Consider the following 24127-nt stretch of genomic DNA (forward strand, 5'->3'; position numbering starts at 1 on the left):
TCAAATCATATATAATTTATATATGTATTCCCATTACCCTTGAAATAGGATTTCAGGATTTTCCCCTGTGAAAATCCTCCATGAATGTGAAGCGCCTAACAAAAATTACATTGCTGCCTCACTTCCTTCCATTGCCATCTGTGTGTGGGTGTCTTTGGGGGGCAGTATGGCAAGAATTAGAAGAACCAGTTCGGAGGGAAAATACCATATTTCTTAGAGAAATTGAAGTGGAAATATGAAAAAAAAAATACAGAATGGCTTGAGGCAATAGCGTGGTGAAGACTTTCACAAAGCCTTTTTGTTGAACTTGGAGGCTGTGTTTTTACACACTATTTTCAAACTGCTGATGTAAAAAAATAATGTAAAACTGGCTGTTGCAGCAGAGGTATCTCAGGCAGTGCAACTTGCAGACGCTTATTGATACGTGTATGAGAGACAGAACACATTTGACTAATAGTGATATGCAATTTTGTAAAAACTAGGAAGGCAGAGGCTGCAGTATGTGATGACAATGCTGTGTAAAGTTAATAATGGTGCTTTGGATAGTGCCACTGCTACTTTGATGAATATTTCTTTCTAGCTTGAAAGACATTGGAATTGTGAGATTTGCAGAAACACTGTAAGTATCTCTAGCTAGATACAATGTGTATTTGTATGTGTCTTTAAAAAATCCAGAATTAAATAATCTGGTTTTATATTTTAAGCAGGTGTAAACTAAGGTAATTGAGATTTATGCAAATCATAAAATTAGATGACTTTAAAATTTATGCATGGACACCTGCTATAGTTAAGAAGGGCTAAAAAATTATTTTCAGTGGTTGCTCCTATCTACAAAACACTGCATGAAATAATGTTGTCTGTGCTCCTCTGGCTTCACCCTGATGCCATTCTGCTTGGCAGCCCTTTAGCTCTGGGGTCTCACCTGTCCATATTTCCCTGGAATACTTAGAATATGGTCTCAGTATAGTCCAAGCGTAAGCTTAGTATTTTACTTCTTCAGAGGAAGAAAGCCATTCAAATGGCTGAGGAAATGCCTTTGTTTAGAAATTTCAGCCGTTGCTGAATTACTGAAAAAAGCTCCATTTCAGCAATTGTGTACAAATACATAGGATAAATGAAGAAAAGCCCTGTGACTTGGTGATGCTTTCCCCTGAGGAGCCCTCCATCATTAAACTAACAATAAATTGTTCTGTTAATTTGAAACTAGCTTGCTCATTAAGAAAGAAGACGTAGGAGGTGATAAATGAAATTTTGTGGTCTTTCCTCAGCAGTGAATTCAAAAAAATTGTGCTTATCAAGCTACCTGTTTTCTATACCAAGTTTTCTGGAACAGGTTGCCCAGAGAGGTGGTGGAGGCCCCATCCCTGGAGACATTCAAAGCCAGGCTTGATGAGGCTCTGAGCAACCTGATCCTAGTTGAAGATGTCCCAGCTTACTGGAGGGGGTTGGACTAGATGACCTTTAAAGGTCCCTTCCAACCCAACACATTCTATGATCCTATGATTTTCATTAAGATACAGTGAAACATCTAGTAGACTTAAAAAAAAAAAAAAGGCAAGATGAACCATTTATGGTAATTATCAAATTTGTCTCTCAAAAATGTGTTGTCAGTTTTCCTGAAGTAATCTTGGATGAATTTATGAGAGTTCAAGATAGTTGGAAACAGTGATGTTACTGTTGTCATTTTACATATTATTTCAGGAACCAGAGGACAAACTCGGGATAGGAGTCACATATTCATTTTCTTCTTGGCTTTTCTTGAGGGAGGCTGCTCTCACATTCATACGCTGCTGTGTGCTGCACCAGGATGCACTTGCCAATGCTGTTCTACTTTCCACAAACTCACCTTAACTGCAGTAGGGCGGGGACTTCAGGTGTTCAACTCCCCACATGGGTGTCCTACAAGGTAGCAAATAATTTATTTTCTCCCATTATCTCCAAAACTACTTAACACAAAAGTATTACAGCTCCAGCAAAAGGAATTAAAAGGGACTCAGTCCAGAATGCCTAAAGATGGAGGGGGAGACACTCAGGTTCAAATCCCTGAAACCGCTTGTGTCTGAGCAGAAATTTGGACTAAGTTGCCTCATGCTTTAGAGAATATAATCAGCAGGCAGTAGAGATTGTTCTCTTCCACAGAGAGTTTCTCATTCTTTATATAAAGAAGTTACATTGTCACTGAGAGAGACAGAAACAAATATTCTTTAGGTTGGTGGCTAGGTACTCACCTACAAGATGGGGCATCAAGACTGCAGGACAGCTTCATTGCATATTGATTTACACAGTACACACTAGTGTTGGGAGCATGGACACAGTTACACTTGGTGGTCAGAGGGTTTCTGCTCTCCACTTGGAGGTGGATCCAAAACTATTTGGAGGATGTGATTTAGCTTGAGAGTTCTCAAAGGCAATGAGGGAAGGAAAACACAATGAGCTGCCGAATTCTTGGCTATTTCTTTCTTAACAGAACCCAAATGTGTTTGCATACGTTTGAAGGGTGAAGAGAGGAATTGGTTGGGCGGAGAAGGGTGGGCCATAATGATAAGGGAAACTGAAAGTCAGTTAGCTTCTAATCTTCCTTTACCATTATTAAAGATTTCTGGTGGACAGGAAATCAAGTAGGTCACACTGATAAGCCTCCTGGGCTCCTTGCTCATCTCAGACTTTAGAAGTTTTGTTCGGAGTATGCATACAGTGTTTAAAATGAAGTGGACTTTCTTTTCCTATTTGGAGATGAAGATTTCTCATAAATGACAGACCTTATGGTGTTCAGAATTCTACTTGTATTTCCTGTTGGATTTTTTTCCCACAAATACTTTTTACATAGGAGAAGTTGTAAGATTTTGTCATCAGGGTAGTATACAAAATAGTCTTTTCTTTATCCATGTCACCTGAGCACTGATATTTTATTACGGTCAAACAAGATCATGTGGCTTTACATCATTTTGAAGAAGAGCATAAAAATTCCTTCGCAATAGAAAGGCTGTGCTAGGTTTTCATACCACCTAGTTTTTCTAAAGACCACCACTCTATTCTTGCAAATGTTTATCATGAAACAAAGTTCTTCAACAAGATGCTGAACTCCAGTGCTTATTATAACAGCCTTGGGATTACAGGGGTCCCATTTGTGGTCACTGGTATATTGCCAATTATGCGCAGCTAGTGTCATCTGTAAAACAGTCACTTGTGGCTGTTGAAGAGATCCAAGCAGAGGATGTCTTTTGAGAAGCTTTAGAGGTAAGTGTTGCTGGAATGAAGCAGCAGTTCCTTTTGCTGGAGAAGAAAGGGGCCTGTGTGGATTGGCACTGTTAGGATAAAGAGTGGGCACAGGTATGCAGGCGTGATTAATTACCCTTTTAGTGTTTATTGAACTGGATTTCTGTTCTGAAGCTTGGTTATGAGACCAGGTCTGACTGCAGAATTTACATTACTGGAATTTGTTGGTCAGCACTATTGGGTGATTTCATGTAGGTATGGAAGTAAGGAGACTTTTTTTATATCCTATGTTAGCTCTTTCACAATGTGAAAGTGAATGATTTTTCCCCTTAGAAGCAGAGATTCAGTAACTTAACAATTTCAAGCAACACATTGCTTTTCATGGGGTTATGCTAGCCAGAAGTATGGATGTTTTTTGCCCTTCTAGGCCTGAATGTTTTTGCAGATTGCTTATGGTGTAGAATGAGAGGATGCAATTCAAAAGTAGTAGGATGATCAATTCGAAGTTTTTATTCCTGTGTCCATCTTCACGGAAAAAAAAAGAAAAGGGAAATTATTGCAGCTTATTATAATGTTTTAAAACTAGAAAACTGTAATTTCTTTTGTGCTTGAGTAGGTTCATTAAAATATTTCATATTCTCTGTACAGTTAGTATTATTCAGATGAGATTGTTAAACCTGCAAGTGGGTACCAAATTCCCTGAGTTGCAGGGGGACTCAAGCGAATGTGTGGTCCACCTCCAATTCTAATAAGTCAAAAGAGTAAGTTTATGCATTTGTTTTCATCAATAATTTTAAAAGCAAGTGGCAGAAATAAGCGTGCGAAAGTTGAGATGTAAATTTCCGTAATCAAACTGCACTTCGATGAATGTTGTCTTTCTTTTAGAAGTCAACCCATTTAAATAGTAAAGGTCAGTAGGTTAAATATGTAAATGCAATCAGCAATGTATTCAAATTATCACAGTTTCAGCTCTATTGCCACTCATGGTAAACAATTATAGCAGATGAGGTCTATAAATTTATCTTCCATCAATCGAAAAAAGAAAGAAAAGAAAGAGAAAGCTGTTAAATAAGAATATGAGGTGGAAAGCATTTAAATTAGTATGAAACACATCCAAGTTCAATTACAAGCTTCTTTGTGTCATTTCCATTATCTCCCCTTTTTACCATCTAAACATTTGTTACCAGCTTACTTCTGAAACTAAGAACTGGGCAATCAAAGCCCAGTTAAGCTCCGTTCAGCAGTCTGTTAGACTGAAATCAAATGCAGTTTAGTTTTATGACTAGAGACATAAAAGGAACTCCTTGATCCTTTAAGCACTACTGCAACCCCAGCCCCAGAGAGGAGCCCCCACACCCTTCTGTCTTTCACCTTTCTGTGCACAGCACCATCAGGTGTCTGATGCAAACCTTCTCATTGCTCAGCCATTATAGACATAGACAAAAAATAAGCTGAATAATCCAGTATGGATCTAAATTTGGTTTTCCATAAGTATACAAAAAGATAATATAGTCATTGCTTCTCTTCCTTCTGCCCTGAAATATGTGGTACTTGATTTCTTTCAGATGTATGCATGCAGAATTTATACACAAACTATGCTTCTCAGAGAAAGAAAAGAAATTGTAAAATATCTGTGCTGATATAATAGAGTGACAACATATGATACAGTTTGTGACCATGATAACTTCAGGGAGAATGCAGATCATCTTTTCCCTTTCACCAGCAAAAGCCCTTTCTTGTGAAGTCCAACTCTCTATTAGAGAGCAATTTTTGTGAGAAAACAGCTTGTGCTGAGAACCTGATAGGCCACCAGCCTGCTCATCTGATCCAGTTTCTGTGTTTCTAATACCTGAATCAGTGGTGAGAAGTGAAAATGCACATGATATTTTTTTTCAGACACTCATGACCAAGAATTCTGAAGTTTGTATCAGTAACAAAACTTAATTTCCTTTTGTATCACTGAAGTAGTGTGACAAAGCAATTGTGTTGAAGACAGAATTGAAAATAACACATCTCCCTCCTCTCCCAATGAAAAAAAAAAAAAGGAAACAATGGAAATGCAGTGATCTTCCCTTATTAATTTAGAAACCGTCATCTTGTCTTAAATTTAGAAATCGATACTTTGTAGTGTGATGTTTATTAATTTTTCCCTGCTGTGAGTTGTCTTGCACGGAATTCTCCAGGTTTTCAAGGCCAGGTGGTGGTGAAGCACTGAAAGTGACCCAGCCGACAAAGGGGCTGCCGCAAGACAGCCTCCTTTCCGCAAACAAGCACCCACCCAACACGCCCAGCTTCCCAGCTTTCACAGCACAGGACAAACATCATGATGGTTGTGTCGCTCTTGAGAGTTCAGATGGCAAAAGTCTTGATGACTCTTGATGCGTAAACGTTTGCTGGATTGTAAACAGCAAAACCCTCTCTCTTGGTGTCAGTAACACAGGGGAGCTTGCTGTGTGTCTGTCTCTCTTCATCATCTGTAAATACTCAGAGGCCTACAAGTAAAAAAAGAATAGATTTTAGTTACTAAACCAAAATATTATCAATAAAAGCATGGTTTTTTGCAAGGTTGAACCTGTCTCTGTATGCAATAAAAAATCATTGAGTTAAGTTCCATAGTGGTCTCATAGTTTGTGATTCTGATTAATAAAATATACTTTCTTGCAACTTTAATTTTCTTCAGCTAAATATGGTTTTGAATTTTTAAAAAGATAGAGAATTTTGAATTTTTATTTTTCTTTTGCAGAATTACTATCATATCTTTTTGTTGTCAGATCAAGGCTTATATGGCTCATTGCATCTATGCATAGCAAAAAATGGAACGATAATTCCTGTGAATTTTTTTATAGTTCAGAATCAACACCTTTTTGAAATGTGCCCTGTAAAAACTTGTTTAAAATAAGGGTTTTGTTCTTGAGAGCTAATGTTAGCATTGTGCTGACCTTTATGACTTTGACTTGGAAATTAGCATTGCAGAGTTCAGAGAGTGCGCTTTCATACAAAATATTTTCCTAAGATGCTATGACAGCTTCAGCAACTGTTATTTTTGGACCATTTCATTTAAAATTGATCACTTGTTGAGTTTTCAGCAAGTACATTTTACAAAGAACACACTTGAATCTTTTTGTGTATGAATGTAGACATATTTTTGCCTGTTTCTTTAAAAAGTTGAAAGTCTCTCATATTTTTGGACTTGAGTAAGGTCTTGTGAATTTTATTGCCTTTATCTGGATAGGTGTTGGCATTGAAGCAATCTCATTGTTGGCTCTAAGGCTCTGTGTCTAAAAAAACTTTTTTTGAGTGTTTTCTGCTTGCACTAGCTTTAGTTTATTACTACAGATGATCACTTTGCCTCGTTCAGTTTTATTTGCTATAGGAACTGGCATGACAATTGAGGGTTCTTCTGGGATTTCAAAACTCAGTTGGCAATTTAATGTCAGTCTTCTGCACCTTACAGATCTAATAGCCAGCTTGACTTTTATGTGTCTTCTGGAAGTGAGGCAGGAAGACTTGGAGAACTTAGCTTGAGAATCTACTTTGAAAATGTTATTATTGGAGATTTTGATGTCATACATTACCAGTGACTGGCACATTAAACAGTATGCAAAAACTGAGTATCTTTCTGACATGGCAGACCTTTTCTATTTTGGATTGCTGAAGTTTTGCTTTTCAGGAGAGTCCAATAGCAAGGTAATGGCTTCCATAGAATTTATATTGCCTGACTATCTTGTGTTTGTAATAGATTCCTGGTGATAAGACACATTCGGCATTGAAGGTTAAAGATGTTTTATCCTATAAGTATTAGTTCTTGTTTATAAATAATGAAGTCTGTAGTCTTTTTCATCCTAATTCTTGGATCATGATTCCTGTAGGTGTGAAGAGTGGTGTATGAAAAATGACGTGAATTTACTGTTCACCAGATTTTCAAAGCTAGGACTCAAAGGAAATATTGTTTTCCTGTAGAGCATTCACCTGTTTTACTGCCTTGTTCTTTTCCTGAGATAAGAAATTATAGTAATGGTTTTGCTTTTAGAAACACATTTGCATAAGTAATAAACCTTAGAAAAGGGCATAGGAATGATTGAATGAAATTATTTTGTTGATTAGAACATTAAAAGTAGCAGCTAAAAAAACCACACAACAAGCTATTCAAGATAATACCTTTATTATTCTTTTTAGGACTAGAGTTGGCCACAAGATCTCCCAAAGGCATATGAACTGATAAATTTCTCACTTGTGATTTGACAAATTACTTGCAACTTTGCTTTACTTGAATAGCCTTCACACTAGAAGGAGAGTGTTCATGTTAATATTTATTCATCTGGGCTTTTGTCACTGAAGTCATGCAGCTGAAATCATCGGAGTGTTCGAATGTGATAGCTGGCTTAAACTGCTGTTCAGGCTTTCGGGCACCAGGGGGGTGGCTTCAGTGTAAAATGTGAATAGAGCGGTAACGATCTTTCAGAATCAGATGATGCAATTGTCAAGAAATCCCATTTCTCACTATTATTTATAAGCCAGGAGACAATCTGATATATGGAAGTGAAATTTCTGATGTGTAGACCATGCACACAAATGTGATGCCAGGAGCTAAGGACAGAGGAATATGGTGTGTCACTGTAGGGAAGTTTTCAAAAGAGGTAAAGAGGAAAGAAGTATTTGAAAGTGAGATAAAAATAGAAAATTTCTTCCCATATGGTACCTGAGGGATTTGAAGGAAGACAAAGTTAAGAATCGGTATCCAAAAATGTCATGTTGTTTTTCTAATTACTTTTTGTCTCTGACCTTTGAGGATTTAGGAAAATATTTAGGGCTGACTAACTTCTTTAGTCAGCTGACATAAAAATATAGCTAGGCTTGGAACTGTGTCATAGAAATCTGTGAAGTTTCATCTTATACTAAGCTAAACTTCTTCCTTCAGCGTCACCCTCATTAAGTTCATATGAATAAATAAAGGACAGAAATTGTATTTATAAAAATGCATAAAAATAGAATATTTTGAGGTAGAAATATCTGTCTGAAACATTTCGCACTCGTCCAACAGCATGCAAAGGTAAATTGCCTCATTTAAGGAAAACTCCATGTATGAGAAATGGTGCCACTGGAGTTTAATATCTATCAAAATTTAGACATGTAACATAGTAATGAAAATCTCTGCTCTGGACCTGTCTGTAAAATCTCCACACTTTTCATTGCTATGTAATCAATTTAGTAATGCATACATGCATGACAATTTATGATATAATCAACTAGGCTTTGTAAAATATGCAATAAAGCTATTCACTAAGCGTAATAAAATAAAAGCTAAAAAATTATATTCTTTAAAATTAAGAAAGCAAGGAGAAATAAATTTTCTTTCTTCTCTGAAGTGCTTTTTTAAAATATCATATTCATTACTTTAAGAAGATCAAAGGAAATTATGCACTATGGGAAGTACATGAAGAAATCTGAATCTAGGGAATGACAGACGAAATATCCTCAACATTCATGAGATTTTTTTTAATTTGTTTTATTTTTGTGTAGATTGTGTAGATTTTTATTATCTTTTTAAATTTAAGGTTTATAAAAGAATTATGTTACTATGTCTGCTGAGAAGTGGACGAGCAACTTAAATATTGGTTCTATAACGAAGTAGTATGTGACATGTCTCTCTCTTACATTGCTTGTCTGAACTGGAGGCACGATGCAACCGTCATGAAACACGGAGAACATGCGCATAACCCCCCCTCAGTGTTTCAGTATATTTTCCCCTTAACTCAATTTGGTTATTTAAAGTTGCTTAAATCATGATTGTGTTTGTCTTTCTGTCTGCAGAACTGCTTCAGAATTTATTTTGTAATTCATACTCAACAGTGGTTGAAGTTCAGCTGTAGCTTTCAGTCTGAAAAACCAGACTGACTTCAGCTTGTGACTCAGCACATTGAACGCAAAGTGTGACAGGAACTGCATGGCCAAGAGGAGCAGAGGGGGTTAGGAATTAGGAGGTGGGGTTGGAAGGATGCTCAGTGCGAAAGACAGCAGGGAATCTGGTATTGAAGGTGTTAAGAGGTGAGCAATAACATGGGACCTTAAAATAAGGACAGGAAATTAAATAGAAAGAAATGGATAGGCAGTAAATGAGGGATGCAGAAAAAGAAGGGAGACTGGAGTGGTAAGGAGCAAGTTTTTGCACCAGGGAAAAATTAATTCTGTCAAGAGCTCAGCTATGAGGCGGAGTTTGAAGCATTAGTAGGACACGTTTAGGTAACTGAATATGCGTTTACTGGTAGCCAGTGGAATAGGTTGAAAGTCACTACAGCAGAAGTGATAAAGATAATAAAATGAGAAGGCAAAGTTGAACACAAACTGCAGCTCCTAAGAGGGGCTCATAATGCCATGTATTAGTCCCAAGGAGGTTTTAAGCCTGCAGCATATACTTCATATATTGCATAATCACAGTGTGTATTGCGTTTACGTTTTCTAGGCTTCATTTGTAAACTAATTTGGAAGGTGGTGAAAACTTAGTATTAACTTAATAAAGCGTTTGTTTTTCTGTGTAAATTTTGCAGTAATGTAATTTTTGAAATGCAGGCTATTATCATACCCTTAATGCACTTCTATTAGATTTTATGAGTCTTGGCTTAAAGAAAGAAGTGAGTAGTATGTTTCTTTGCTAAAAGAAAACAAACAAACAAAAATAGACTGATCTGTTTTTTTCTAGACAAACTGAGCCAAACATGTAGATCTCTTTCGCATGGTAGAAAAATATTAATTGGCCTAGGGAACTGAAGAATAGGAAGAGAAAACTTACTAATCTAAAAATGCCTGTTCTTTTGTTCCTAGGTTCTGACATTGTTCAATGGTTAACGAAGAACTTGTCTATAGAAGACCCAGGTAATTTATCTTTTTTTCATGTCTGAAAATTCCACTTTGTCTTTTTTAGTGATTCGACCTGACTTTGTCTTCTGTTGCAGTGGGGGCAGCCAGGCAGCATTTGACCAGTATATTTTCAATAGCAAAACAGAGCATCAAACCTTAGAAACCTTTGTTAAGAATCTGAGGATTTTGGTTATCCATTTTATTGGAGCAGGTACCAGGTAACAAGATGATGGGTAAGAATGAAAATGATAGCTACTTTAATTGGTAGAAAATTAGTTTAAGTTCTGCTCCATGAGGAATTTTCTCAGTGTCATGCTAACTAGTTCATTAAACATTAGCTGTTTTCTTAACAGAATTTTTCAGTATATAAAAAATAAGTAGAATTTATAAAGTACGCTCTTGTACTGTTAACAGAGAGCTGCAGTTCTATTCTTAAGTTTGGACACTTTTATAGCATCTTAGAATCATAGAATCACAGAATCATAGAATGGTTTGGGTAGGAAGGGACCTTAAAGATCATCTAGTTCCAACCCCCCTGCCATGGGCAGGCACACCACCCACTCGATCAGCTTGCTCAAAGCCCCATCCAGCCTGGCCTTGAACACTTCCAGGGATGGGGCATCCACAACTTCTGTGGGCAACCTGTTCCAGTGTCTCATCACCCTCACAGTAAAAAATTTCTTCCTAATATCCAATCTAAATCTACCCTCCTTCAGTTTGAAACCATTACCCCATGTCCTATGACTACACTCCCTGATGAAGTGTCCCTGCCCGTCTTTCCTGTAGGCCCCCTTTAGGTACTGGAAGGCTGCTATAAGGTCTCCCCAGAGCCTTCTCTTCTCCAGGCTGAACAACCCCAACTCTCTCAGCCTGTCTTCATAGGAGAGGGTGCTCCAGTTCTCATGATCTTCGTGGCACTCCTCTGGACTGGCTTCAACAGGTCCCTGTCCTTACACTGGGGGCTCCAGAGCTGGATGCAGTACTCCAGGTGGGGTCTCATGAGAGCGGAGTAGAGGGGCAGAATCACCTCCCTCGACCTGCTGGCCATGCTTCTTTTGATGCAGCCCAGGATACAGTTGGCTTTCTGGGCTGTGAGCACACATTGCTAGGTCATGTTGAGCTTCTCATCTGCCAGCACCCCCAAGTCCTTCTCCTCAGGGCTGCTCTCAGTCCATTCTCCACCCAGTCTGTATTTGTGCTTGGGATTGCCCTGACCCATGTGAAGGACCTTGCATTTGGCCTGGTTGAACCTCATGAGGTTTGCACGGGCCCACTTCTCGAGCTCGTACAGGTCCTGCTGGATGGCATCCCTTCCCTCCAGTGTGTCAACTGTACCACACAGCTTGGTGTCATCTGAGGGTGCACTCAATCTCACTCAGTGTGCTGAGGGTGCACTCAATCTCACTATTCACGTCGCCAACATAGATGTTAAATAGTAGCAGTCACAGTACTGAACCCTGAAGAATGCCGCTTGTTACTGGCCACCACTTGGACATCAAGCTGTTGACCGCAGCTCTTAGAGTGTGGCCATCCAGCCAATTCCTTATCCACCGAGGGGCCCATTGGTCAAATCCATGTCTCTCCAATTTAGAGATGAGATGTTGTACAGGACAGTGTCAGATGCTTTGCACACGAGTCCAGGTAGATGCCGTCAGTTACTCTTCCCTTATTCACTATAGCTTGGTGTTCTTGGCAAACTTGCTGAGGGTGCATCTTAAATGGAAAGTGAGCTGTAAATAAAATCAATGTGGTGAGGAAAAACAGTTCATTGCTTGATCAGATGCGTTGGAATGTTGAAGTAAAGCTTTGGTTCCAAGCTCTGCCACAGGTTTCTTGTGCAGTCAGCAGCGATTGCTATTTGGTGCATATCTGATATTTATTTCCCTGATTTACGGGAATCTTGTGAAATGATCTGAATTTTTCCAGAAAGGAACGATTTTTAGTAGAAAACGCTGAACGAGAGAAATAAAATATTCTCTGGAAATTCCTATTATCTTTCAGTTAGGTGAAAGATAATCTTTCTTCTTTAAAGAATGATCAAAAATACTTATTTTTCCTCTCTCTCTTTCAGACTTTTGGGAATGGAATTTGTGTTTTGTTTTGATTTGTTTTTTAATTTAAAAAATGTTTTTTTTTTCATATTAGAAATGAAAATATGATCATTGTGGAATTCCTGCAAAAAATAAAATCTCTGTGTTTTAAATTGTAACTTGAATAATAAGGAACTATTATAAATACCTAACTGATATTTGGGAGTAGGCAGTTCACAACTTATCGATATGTTACAGGAAAGAGATCACTAATTGCTTCCAGTTTTATGTAACTTTACACAGAGTGTCATATGTTTGCTTCCTGAAGATAAAGCGGAGGTTGCAAGAGACTCATATTTGATATTGTATTTTTCAGCCATCAGCTACAAAACACTCACCTATCTATATTTATCAAGAGTTTGAAAGATTGCCATTCTGTGCTTATTTGATATGGAAGCTTAACCTTTATTTGTCAAACCAGAACTGCAATACTGAGATAGGCCGTCATTCAGATTATCTGGTTGTTGCGAAATTTGAAATAGAAGAAACCATAAACTAAATGGAAAACATGGTTCCCTGTGTTGATATCCAATTAAAATTAAACAAACGCACAAACTACTAACACATGTAACCAGAACACCACAATAATTTAATTTAAGCTGGGTTTTATCCTCTCAGATTGCATGGGCGGAAAAAAAATCCACAAAGACAAAAATGTCTTATGCATGTCAGTCCCAGTCCAAAATCATCTATCTGTAGCTGGCTGCATGCAAATCTTCAGAAAGCAAATTGCCCTAAATGCTGCCTGTGGGTAATGCTTAGAATTGCCAGAGAGCAGTGAACCTGACAGATGATGAGCAAGAGCTGTTCACATGACAAAACTTCTGAAAATATTATGTTTTGTAAAATTTTTTAAGTGTGTGACTCTTTGTTCCAGTTCTAGACAAAACAATCTAGAATTTCATGTGGTAAAGCCCTAGATTTCTGTGAACTGTTGTCACCATAATTTGGATTTCCAGTATCTTCTGTCTGCTTTTCACCAGTGTCTTAGGGTTCTACTATGGCTGTCTTTTAAAACTCCCCCTTAGGGTCTTGTTGCAAAGGCAGTTTTATGATGCAGAAATAAATAATGCCTGTGTTTGCACTGAAAGTTATCATCTCTGTCTAATTCTGATATCAGCAACATACCTGTAAGAGTAGACCTTTGTTCCCATATTTTAAGAGTATATTCTACTCTGTCCAGAAAAACTTAAGGACTATTTGTACCTCATCTACCAGTGCTGTGAAGTACTCGTGTGAGCAAGGCATGCAAGTTGTGCTTTAAGGGGTAAGTAGACAGAAACATAGATCAGCCCAGGTTAGAAGGGACCTCAGATCATCAGGTCCAACCTTTCATGGGAAAGAGAACCTAGATGAGATTATCTAGCACCCTGTTTAGTCACATCTTGAACACCTCCAGTGGTGTGGATTCCACCACGTCCCTGGGAGGTTGTTGTGGTGATTGATTGTTCTCACTGTTAAAAATGGCTTGATCAAGATGAAACTTCTCCCTGTGCAACTTGTACCCATTGCCCCTTGTCCTCTCCATGTGGGTCCTTGTGAAGAGAACCTCCATCCTCTTTGTAGCCACCTTTAAGTACTGGAAAACTGTGATGAGCCCCTCTCTGAGCCTTCTGTTCTCCAGGGTGAGAACACCTAACTCTTTCAGTCAACTTGTTCTTCAGGGAAACAAAGAAACAGTAAGAAGGAAGTGGCACTACCATACATTTAAAAAAAAAAAAAAAAAAAAAAAAACACAAAAAGTCACGTTTTGTAGTGCAAATTTTTCGCTTTGTTTTACATAAAGAATACAACTCCAATACTATGTAAGTGGGAAAGAAGAAGGCTACTTTATGGACAGTGGGAGAACAAAAGGCAGGAGAAGGTCTGGCAGCAACATTTGCTTTCACTGTGTTAGTAAGTGTAAAGCTATTCTCTGGAAACAGCAATTTCAAGTAAAAAATAGTTACAAGTTACAAATTGCCAGTCAAAAAAAACCCTGCACATTTTTCATAAATGGAAAATCATTTTCTGTGGAAGATTTGAGAGATATTGGCTTGCTGCAGTAAATCTCCATCAAGAAAATAAACTCGAGATGATGGGTGGATTCTGCTAAATTATACCAAATTTGAAGTTATTTCAGTGGAGCAGAATAGAACTTGCGCCCAGAATAGCCGTGCACAACATACAGTTGCTGTTATATTGTTTGCTTTTCAATACGTACTTAAAAAAAGTTTGTGTTTCAGCCTACAACTCATCTGTAAAATTTTAAGGAACAGAAATTATCTAAGTTATTTTTAATGTGGAGGTTTAATTCAGTCATAAAAATAAGCCTGATCTTAACCCGAAAAGAAGCAATTAACTGAGTTTACAGAATTGTAAGGGCTTGTGGTTTGGCACTTAGACATGTGTTTATTGAATTGACCATTACAGGGTAAGTGCTGACTCTTCACTGATGGTGCCAATTACTTTCAATGTAGAAAATCTGCTCTGTTTTTCTACATTCTGTTTTTCTTTTTTAAAGTGATAATTAGTGCCATGAAATGTACCAGACTGGCCACACTAGAGACTGAAGTCCTTTTAATCCTTAGGAGAAAAAAAATAGAACAAAAAGGGTAGATAAGGTGATTTAAAAGTGTCAGCTGAAATTGCCAAAAGACTAATCCTGTCCTTGGTTCTTGCACTGATGTCTTTGATGCCCTTTGGGCAGACAGTTGATTTGTCTATTCCCTAGCATTCCAACATGGTAATGGGAAATCATGCTGTTGTGTCTTTAAGGAGAAAAAACAGTATCAGTTTTCAAGTATTTTCATAATGAAATGCGTGTTGTTCACAACACAACACATGTTCACAAATGTGTGTTTCATCCTTAAGTCATTCACGTTTCATCCATGAAGAATTTCTATCTAGGTGGCTCAGAAAGAGCCTTTAAGAGTTGATAATGTTTAGCCATCATCCCCTTGTTCCTTTACAGTACCTTTACTCCTGAGTGTTGCTTATTTAATTTACTCACAACTGCAGAGCCAAAGCCATCTGAATTTGGCTGAAGTCACTTAATTATTGGATGGTTACTCTAGCAAAGCCACAGTACTGCAGCCAGCTCCAGAATGCTCAGCCTTTGCATTCAGATTGCCTTGGTCCGGCTCTTTTTGGCAGTCTGTTGAAGGAGTTTGCTACTGCTCTTGGACATCAAGAATTACGCTAACGTCAAATATATATGACTAAATCAAACTTTGTAAGTTATAAAACAAGACAGTACCTTAAAATAGACACCCTCCTTTGATTTTTCAACTTCAGTTTTTGCCATTAATAGTCTATTCACTTAACTGATGTAGCTAATTTGTAACTAGATGCCCATCAGCAGCCATAAACCGCGGTCACTGACCCAGTGCAGTAAAAGGGGAGGACTCAGTGGCACATCTGTTCCTGTTTCTTGCACCTTTCTCTCTTTTGCTTTGTAGTAAAATCTCTCTCCAGCAGCTGCTGTATTAATAATGACCTTGATAACAAACAGTACTTGCTCTAAAGAGTTAGAGGAAAAATATTAGGGTTTTGATTTGAGTTTGTGAAAGTGTACTTGATAAATTTTTCAGCTCTGTTATTTCTGCCCCTTTCCCCATGCATATGCAGTAAGGTAGCAAGAAAGAGCATGAGCCAGACCAGATGTTCTAAACAATTGCCATTTGGGAAACAGCACCAGACAGCAGGGGTCTGCAGCAAGCAAAGGGGAGGTTCTTACAGAGCTTGCTAATGGAGAAAAGAACCTATTATGAAAAGGAAAAAAGAAGGGAATGGAATGGTCATGCTTATGTTTGCAGTCTTTGTATTAATCAAAACCTGTGGAAATACAGAAAGAGTAGAATGCATTCTACTGTATTCTCAAAAAAACCTGATAAAAGTAACTTACACTGCCAGTACACATACCATAACCATCATACTAGGAACCCAGAAATGCCAAGTGTCACGGATGGAGTTATGTACTTCACTCATAGAAGAGAAGCAACAATATACTTTATTGATATAAAACAGTGAGTTAACAAAGTTCAATAGTAAATGCGACAGTGGTTTAACAAGATTTGACGGCAAGGCATACTTGGTTATTTACTGCATAGAGGATGGGGTCAGACAGAACTGTCAGGGAGACCCTCCCGTTGAGTCACGAGGTTCAGAAAGGACCCCCTTGCTTTCTAAACTCCTCAGAGAGAAGTCTGGGTGCGGCTGGATCCAATCCTACTCCCAGACTTGGTCAACAGTTTATGTCTAAAGGATTATATATGCCTAATCGATCCTTTATATCACTTAGCTAAGGTTTCACAGTTTAGCATGCTGTTAATCACTTACCAAGAATCTGTTGCGGCAAGGAATCTCTCAACCATGAGGAGTAGCCTTGAGAGGTGTCCCTACTCAAGGGGAAGTCCTGCTGAGCAGCCCGCTGCCATGCAGGAGAGCTCAACGGGCTGTTAACACACTCACTTACCTGTGTGTGGCAGCTGGTGGGCTTTTAGCCACTCCTGTGGTTTCAGGACTGCAATGTTAAATACTCACATGCAGCATTTATTTTATTTGTCCAAAGCCTTTAGATAGATTTTGGGAATGGCAAACAGAGGTGTATCACCTGTAATTCAATTGTGAAAGGATAAATCAGATTTAATTGATTTCATGTTTTTCCACTGAAGCTTTTTCCAGTTTGACAGAATCTATTACCCTGTGTAGACTGCATGTATTCGGAGTGTCTCCCAAGAGCACAGAGAGCAGCGGAGCCAGCCTGGAGGGGGCTTTCACTCTGCACGTGTGCCACTACTGTTGGGACAGCCTCATTTCCATGTAGTCACTCTTGAAGGTGATTAACATGTTCCTAGGTTGGCCAGTTTATTGTCTCACTTGCAGATAGGTGGTAGGCTACATCAGTGCTCATTTCCAGTTTCCTTTCAAGGAGCAGTCATTTCTTCTGCGATGTTTAGTAGTGTGGCACCTGGTTGAAAATGAAGTTCTTTACACTTTCATCCTATTTTTCTAATCCTGTTTATCATTAAAGTAATTTTATAAACTTTTGAATAAAGTATTAATGAGTTGTATCTGTTTAATTTATAAATGAATGTCCATATTGGAGTAATGGGTGCAGATCACAAGTATGGAATTTGCCACCTTCTAGTATAATTTGCTGCATAATGGTAAGAATAAAATGATATTACTGCTATTGGTACAACAAAACATACACGTGTAACATTGTTTCTGTGACCAACCTGTTTGCTATTGTCAACAGCATAGTAATTCAAAATAGATCTCTTTTGGGTCTAATTAGGCTTTGAGTAGCCTGATCTAGTCGAAGGTGTCTCTGCCCACGGCAGGGGGATTGGAACTAGATTATCTTTAAGGTCCCTTCCAAACCAAACCATGCTGTGATTTGACTATAACTTGTGTGTCATAGACATTTCCTATATAAAACAGAACTCTATTGATGTTTGCTTACTTTTGGTTAAAAACAGACCTTCAACTGAGTTTTTAAATTTCATTTTTCTTAATACTAGCCCTGATTCCATCGTGATGTCTTCAAAGCTATTTATTTTTAATAAGAAATAATTCATGCCTTTAATAGTAAAATCTCTAGATTCTACTCAGAATTATTTTCAGTGGTATGCGTAATACTTTCATGTGACATCCACTCCTCCCTCCTTTGTTTTAGTCATTAAAAGGGAAATTCCGACGCCGTAAAGGCTGGAGGTTTTCTCATTAACTCCAAAAGAAACAAGACTTTACTAGATGGCTTTTAAAATAGATTAGTTGTAATATGGCCTTTAGGCTATATCTCAGGCTAAACCACAAAAGCTATTTTATGAAAAATGTCTGATACCTAGTTAGATTTTTAAAATTGAAACAAACCAACAATCAGCATTTTCTTTAGAATTCAGTAGGCAGTATGGGCTTTATTTATGACAAAAAGCTCTTTTTGGGGCTTTTGGAAGCTGGCAAAAGCCCTCGGCCTGTGCTGAGGGCTGTCAGCTGGTGGCCGGGCTGCTGAGGGAGCCTGGGGCGGAGACAGCACCTCCCCGGGTCGATCAAGCCACCAGGTTATAAGAAGCCTCTGGGAGGGCAGGGACTAGTCCCTGGCCACAGAGCAACCAGTGCTCACCCCAACTGACCGTCGAGTCACAAGATCTCACTTGTGTGTAGAGATCCAGCCATGGCTGCTACCCAGTCGAAGGCTGCTGTTAAAAAAACTGTGGGTACCCAGACAGAGGCCCCGCGCAAACATATGGGCGTCCAGGCCTCTGGCTGCAGAGAGTGCCGGAGCCTGGCACTCGCGATGGAGGGCAGCGGAGACAACTCCTGTGTCAGATGTGAACAGGTAAATGATCTGCTCATTCTGGTGGCTGAGCTGAAGGAAGAAGTGGAAAGGTTGAGGAGTATCAGAGACTGTGAGAGGGAGAGCGACTGGTGGACCCACTCCCTGAGAGAAAGGGAACAGGTTGAGGCCCCACACAAGTCAGAGGACCCCCTCCCCTCTCGTCACCAGGCATGGAGGGGATCGCAAAGAAGAGGGGGAATGGAAACAGGTCCCTGCTCGGGGAAGCAGGCGAATCCCCTCCCAGCCCCTCCCACCTTCCCAGTTGCCCTTGCAGAACAGGTATGGAGTCCTGCAGGAGGAACTGGCTGTTGGGGAGGAGGATGATACACCCAGGCCAGGAATGTCAGAAAGACCAAGCCGCCATGGACCCAGCATCACAGCTGGCTCCAAAAGGAAAAGCAGACGGGTCATTGTTGTGGGTGACTCTCTATTGAGGGGGGCGGAGGGGCCAATATGCCTTCCTGACCCACTTCACAGGGAAGTCTGCTGCCTGCCTGGGGCACGGGTCAGGGATGTGTTGGACAAACCTCCGGCCCTAGTAAACTCCTCTGACTATTACCCCCTCTTAGTATTTCAGGTGGGTAGTGATGAAGTGGGTAGAAGGAGCCCAAAATCAATTAAAAGAGATTTTAGAGCCTTGGGGCGGCAGCTTAAGGGATCAGGAACACAAGCTGTATTCTCCTCTATCCCTTCAGTGGCAATCATGAATGAGGAAATTAACAGGAAGAGGCAACAGGTCAACTCGTGGCTCCGGGACTGGTGTTATCGGCAGGGCTTTGGGTTTTTTGATCACAGGCTGCCATATGAGTCACCTGACCTGCTGGTGGCAGGTGGGACGCACTTGTCCCAGAAGGGGAAAAGAATTTTGGGGCAGGAGTTAGCAAGGCTCATTGACAGGGCTTTAAACTAGATATGAGGGGGGAAGGGGAGATAACTGGGCCTGTCAGAAATAAACCCAAGGGAGGCATGCCAGGGCTTGAAGGATGGTTGACTGGCAAAGACTCTCACGCTGCCATTTCATTTGAGAGAAGGGACAGACATTTAGAAATCATGGAAGCACCTGAGAGGGGTCTGGTGGGAAATGGGGCCCACACTCACAAAAAGGTGCTGCAGTCATTAGCACATCTGAAGTGCATCTATACCAATGCATGCAGTATGCGCAACAAACAAGGGGAGCTTGAAGCCATGATGCACCAGGAAAACTATGACATAGTGGCTATCACAGAAACGTGGTAGGATGCCTCACACGACTGGAGTGCCACAATCGATGGCTACAAGCTCTTCAGGAGGGACAGACAGGAAAGGAGAGGTGGAGGAGTGGCCCTGTATGTTAGAGAATGCTATGAGAGCTCGGAAATCAAGTATACTGATGATGGGGTGGAGTGTTTGGATTAGGTTAAGGGCCGATAAAGCTGATATCGCTGTGGGAGTCTGCTATAGACCTCCCAAATAAAGCAGTGAGGCGGATGAAGCTTTCTATAAGCAGCTGGGGGAAATCTTGTGGTCACTTCCTGTTGTTCTTGTGGGGGACTTTAACCTCCCAGATATCTGCCGGGAATGCAACACAGCAGAGAGGGAACAATCCAGGAAGTTCCTGGAATGTGTGGAAGATAGCTTCCTCACACAGCTGGTAAGTGAGACGACGAGGGAAGGTGCCCTCCTGGACCTGCTTCTTGTGAACAGGGTAGAACTTGTGGGGGAAGTAAAGGTTGGTGGCCGTCTAGGGCACAGTGATCATGAGATGATCGAATTTCCGATTCTTGGGGAAACAAGCAGAGGGGTTAGTAAAACTGCCACCTTAGACTTCTGGAGGGCAAATTTTGACCTGTTCAGAAGACTGCTGGACAAAATCCCTTGGGAGGCTGCCCTGAAGGATATAGGAGCCTAGGAAGGCTGGACATACTTCAAGAGAGAAGTCTTAAAGGCACAGGAGGAGGCTGTCCCTGTGTGCCGAAAAACAAGTAGGGGGGGAAGGAGACCGGCCTGGCTAAATAGGGACCTTTGGCTGGACCTCAAGAACAAAAGGAGAGTCTATGACCTCTGGAAGAGGGGGCAGGTCTCTCATGAAGACTATAAGGATACAGCGAAGCTATGCGGGGAGAAAATTAGGAGAGCCAAAGCGCAGCTAGAGCTCAACCTAGCTATAGCTGTTAAGGATAACAAAAAATGTTTCTATAAATTCAGTAACAACAAAAGGAGGATTGGGGAAAATCTCCCTCCCTTACTGGATGCAGAGGGAAACATAGTCACAAAGGATGAGGAAAAGGCTGAGGTGCTCAATGCCTACTTTGCCTCAGTCCTTAGCAGCGGAACTAGCTGTTCCCTGGGCACCCAGCCTCATGAGCTAGGAGACAGGGAGGGGAAGCTGAACGAGGTCATCACAATTAAAGAGGAAGTGATCAGTGACCTGCTACGTCACTTGGATGCGCACAAGTCTATGGGACTGGATGAGTTACATCCAAGAGTGCTGAAAGAGTTGGCAGACGTGCTTGCCAAGCCACTTTCCATTATCTGCCTGAAGTCATGGCTAACTGGGGAGGTCCCAATGGACTGGAGGGTAGCAAATGTAGCGCCCATCTACAAAAAAGGCAGAAAGGAGGATCCCGGAAACTACAGGCCTGTCAGTCTGATGTCGGTAGCAGGGAAGGTCATGGAGCAGATCATCTTGAGTGCCATTACAAGTCATATAATGGACAAGCAGGGGATCAGGCCTAGTCAGCATGGGTTTATGAAAGGCAGGTCCTGCCTGACGAACCTGATCTTCTATGACAAGATGACTCGATTATTGGACGAGGGAAAGGCTGTGGACATTGTCTACCTAGACTTTCGAAAAGCATTTGACACTGTCCCCCATAGAATTCTCATGGAAAAACTGGCTGTTCATGGCCTGGATGAGCATACGATCTGCTGGATCAAGCACTGGCTGGATGGGCGGTCCCAAAAAGTGGTGGTCAATGGAGTTAAATCCAGCTGGCGGCCGGTCACAAGTGGTGTCCCTCAGGGCTCGGTGTTGGGACCATTTCTGTTTAACATCTTTATTGATGACCTTGATAAGGACATAAAGTGTATCATCAGCAAGTTTGCAGATGACACAAAGCTAAGCGGGAGTGTTGATCTACATGAGGATAGGGAGGCTCTACAGAGAGACTTGGATAGGTTGGACAGATGGGCCAATGCTAACGGTATGAGCTTCAACAAGGCCAAGTGCCAGGTCCTGCACTCGGGCCACAACAACCCCATGCATCGCTACAGGCTTGGGGAAGTGTGGCTGGAGAGCTGCCTGGCAGAAAAGGACCTGGGGTTTCTAATTGACAAGCAGCTGAACATGAGCCAGCAGTGTGCCCAGGTGGCCAAGAGGGCCAATGGCATCCTGGCTTGTGTTAGAAATAGTGTGACCAGCAGAAGGAGGGAGGTGATTGTCCCCCTGTACTCAGCACTGGTGAGGCCACACCTTGAGCATTGTGTCCAGTTCTGGGCACCTCAATATGAGAGAGATATCGAGGTGCTGGAGCGAGTGCAGAGGAGGGCAACGAAGCTGGTGAAGGGCCTGGAGAATAAATCTTATGAGGAGCGATTGAAGGAGCTGGGACTGTTTAGTTTGAGGAAGAGGAGGCTGAGGGGAGACCTCATCACTCTCTACAACTACTTGAAAGGACATTGTAGAGAGGCTGGTGCTGGTCTCTTCTCACAGGTAATTAGCAATAGAACAAGAGGGAATGGCTTCAAGCTGCAGCAGGGTAGGTTTAGGCTGGACATTAGGAAAAAATTCTTCACAGAAAGAGTGGCCAGACACTGGAATAGGCTGCCCAGGGAGGTGGTGGGGTCACCATCCCTGAATGTGTTTAAGACTCGTTTAGATGAGGTGTTAAGGGATATGGTGTAAGGGAGAACTTTGTAGAGTGGAGTTGATGGTTGGACTCGATGATCCCAAGGGTCTTTTCCAACCTAAATGATTCTATGATTCTATAATTTCACTGAGGTCTTTGAGAGTCTTATTGAGTGAAGAGTAAGAAAGAAGTACTGAACAGAATACAAAATACTGATTAGAAAAATAAATCTGAAGAAGCCTACTCAGATAAAAAGTTAATGCTAAAACTATTACCAGATCCAGATAATAGAAGCTGAAAAATTGGTGAGCATTAATTTCAAGTCATGTAGTTGGAAAGAACTTCAGATGCTCTGTTGAACCAACTGAGGGAATGTATTTCATCCTTTCTATCACATAACAAATTAGGCTGTAAGAAATCTAAATTACACAATTGCAATCTTTACCCATGAAGTTACCTCGAAGAACACAGTTTCATCATAAAGCTATATATAAGATGAGCTATTCAAAACTGATACTGGCTTCTCCCCAATGATTTATAAAGTCTGGAAAGCTTTATAATCAGTTTTTAGAATCAAATCCCAATTTGGACAACTTTTCTTCCTTAGTTTTCGTTGAAATTTCTCCACATTGTTCTTCTAAGGAACTGGTGTTCCTAAACTGGGTGTCTCCTTCCAGGTGTTCTACCAATCGTTTTTCCTTGATGCCACTGCTCAGAATATGGAACCAATATCTCAGCATAAGGCAAATGTATGTAAGGCCAATATTAACCTCCTACAGATGCATCCAATTTTCAAAATAATTGGCTTTGGATACCAAATCCTGCTGATTCAAAATGTTACCCATTCCCCATCTTGTCTGTTTGCACTGTAACTATCCACTCTAGCAGCTGTCACTTTTTGATTAGTCAGCAGAGTCAGAGACCATTATGATACTGTCTTTATTAATAACAAGAAAACATATATTTATTGATTTAACTTACCTAAGGACGAAACTACAACTGAAGAATCATAGAAAATGTATGCCCTTTTTAGGGAGAATTCTGATAACTTTTTGAAATAAAGCTCATTAATTAATTGCAGAAATCAAATTATAATGACATGCCTAATAAAATATTTGATCTCATTTTTACTAAAGTTACTAGCAATTTTTCTGCTTTTCTTACTGTTTGACAGCCTCCTTCTGACCCTTTGGGATCGTACCAAGTTTTGGAGGTTTAAGAGGAAGAACATTTACTAATTCCCAACTCGTACTGGCATAATTAATTAAAAGCATCTAAATAATTGTCTAGAGACTTCATTAGCTTTCTGCTTCCTTGTTTCCCAGAGAACTGTGTTATATAGTAATGGAAAGCACAAGTAGGTGGAAGTGAGATTTTAAATCTGGACAACTTAATTGATTAAAAGTAGTTGAAATCCTATTTCATCTTGCTAACAGCTGCTGCAGCTATTTATAGTCAAGTAAACAAAAATGTTTTGATATTTACGTGTTGTATGTAGTAGCTAATGACTGGAAGGTTAATATAAGGCCTTCTCTTGATTTTGTTACTAATTGTCCGTAAGAGGATTTTCAGTTTTCCCATAACGTGTACAGAAATACTGCTGTCCACACAGGAGCGTAGTGCCAGTTCAAGATGAAGTGACCTGCTGGGTCCTCTAGTTTACTATGCAAAGGACGTTGCTTGCCATTTCATCTTGGACAGATTAATATTTCCTAGGCACTCTTTCGTTTTTCAATATTCCCTTCCCTTTTTTTCTTCTTTTTATTCCTTTGCTCTCTCCTTGCCTTGCCTATCCTTTCCTTGCTTCTCTTTTT

General features: G+C 40.3%; 1 protein-coding gene across 18 annotated transcripts in view; it reads left to right on the forward strand.

Annotated features, from left to right (window-relative positions):
• RGS7 (regulator of G protein signaling 7) overlaps nucleotides 1–24127 on the forward strand; it is a 261529-nt gene that overhangs the window by 139623 nt on the left and 97779 nt on the right. For all 18 annotated transcript variants that reach the window (XM_074579998.1, XM_074580004.1, XM_074580005.1 and 15 more), the window contains exon 4: nucleotides 10036–10086. In XM_074579998.1, coding sequence (XP_074436099.1) covers nucleotides 10036–10086 — 51 coding nt within the window. The remainder of the gene's footprint in view (nucleotides 1–10035; nucleotides 10087–24127) is intronic.

Source organism: Larus michahellis, chromosome 3 (assembly GCF_964199755.1).
Source record: "Larus michahellis chromosome 3, bLarMic1.1, whole genome shotgun sequence".
Classification (NCBI taxonomy): Eukaryota; Metazoa; Chordata; class Aves; order Charadriiformes; family Laridae; genus Larus; species Larus michahellis.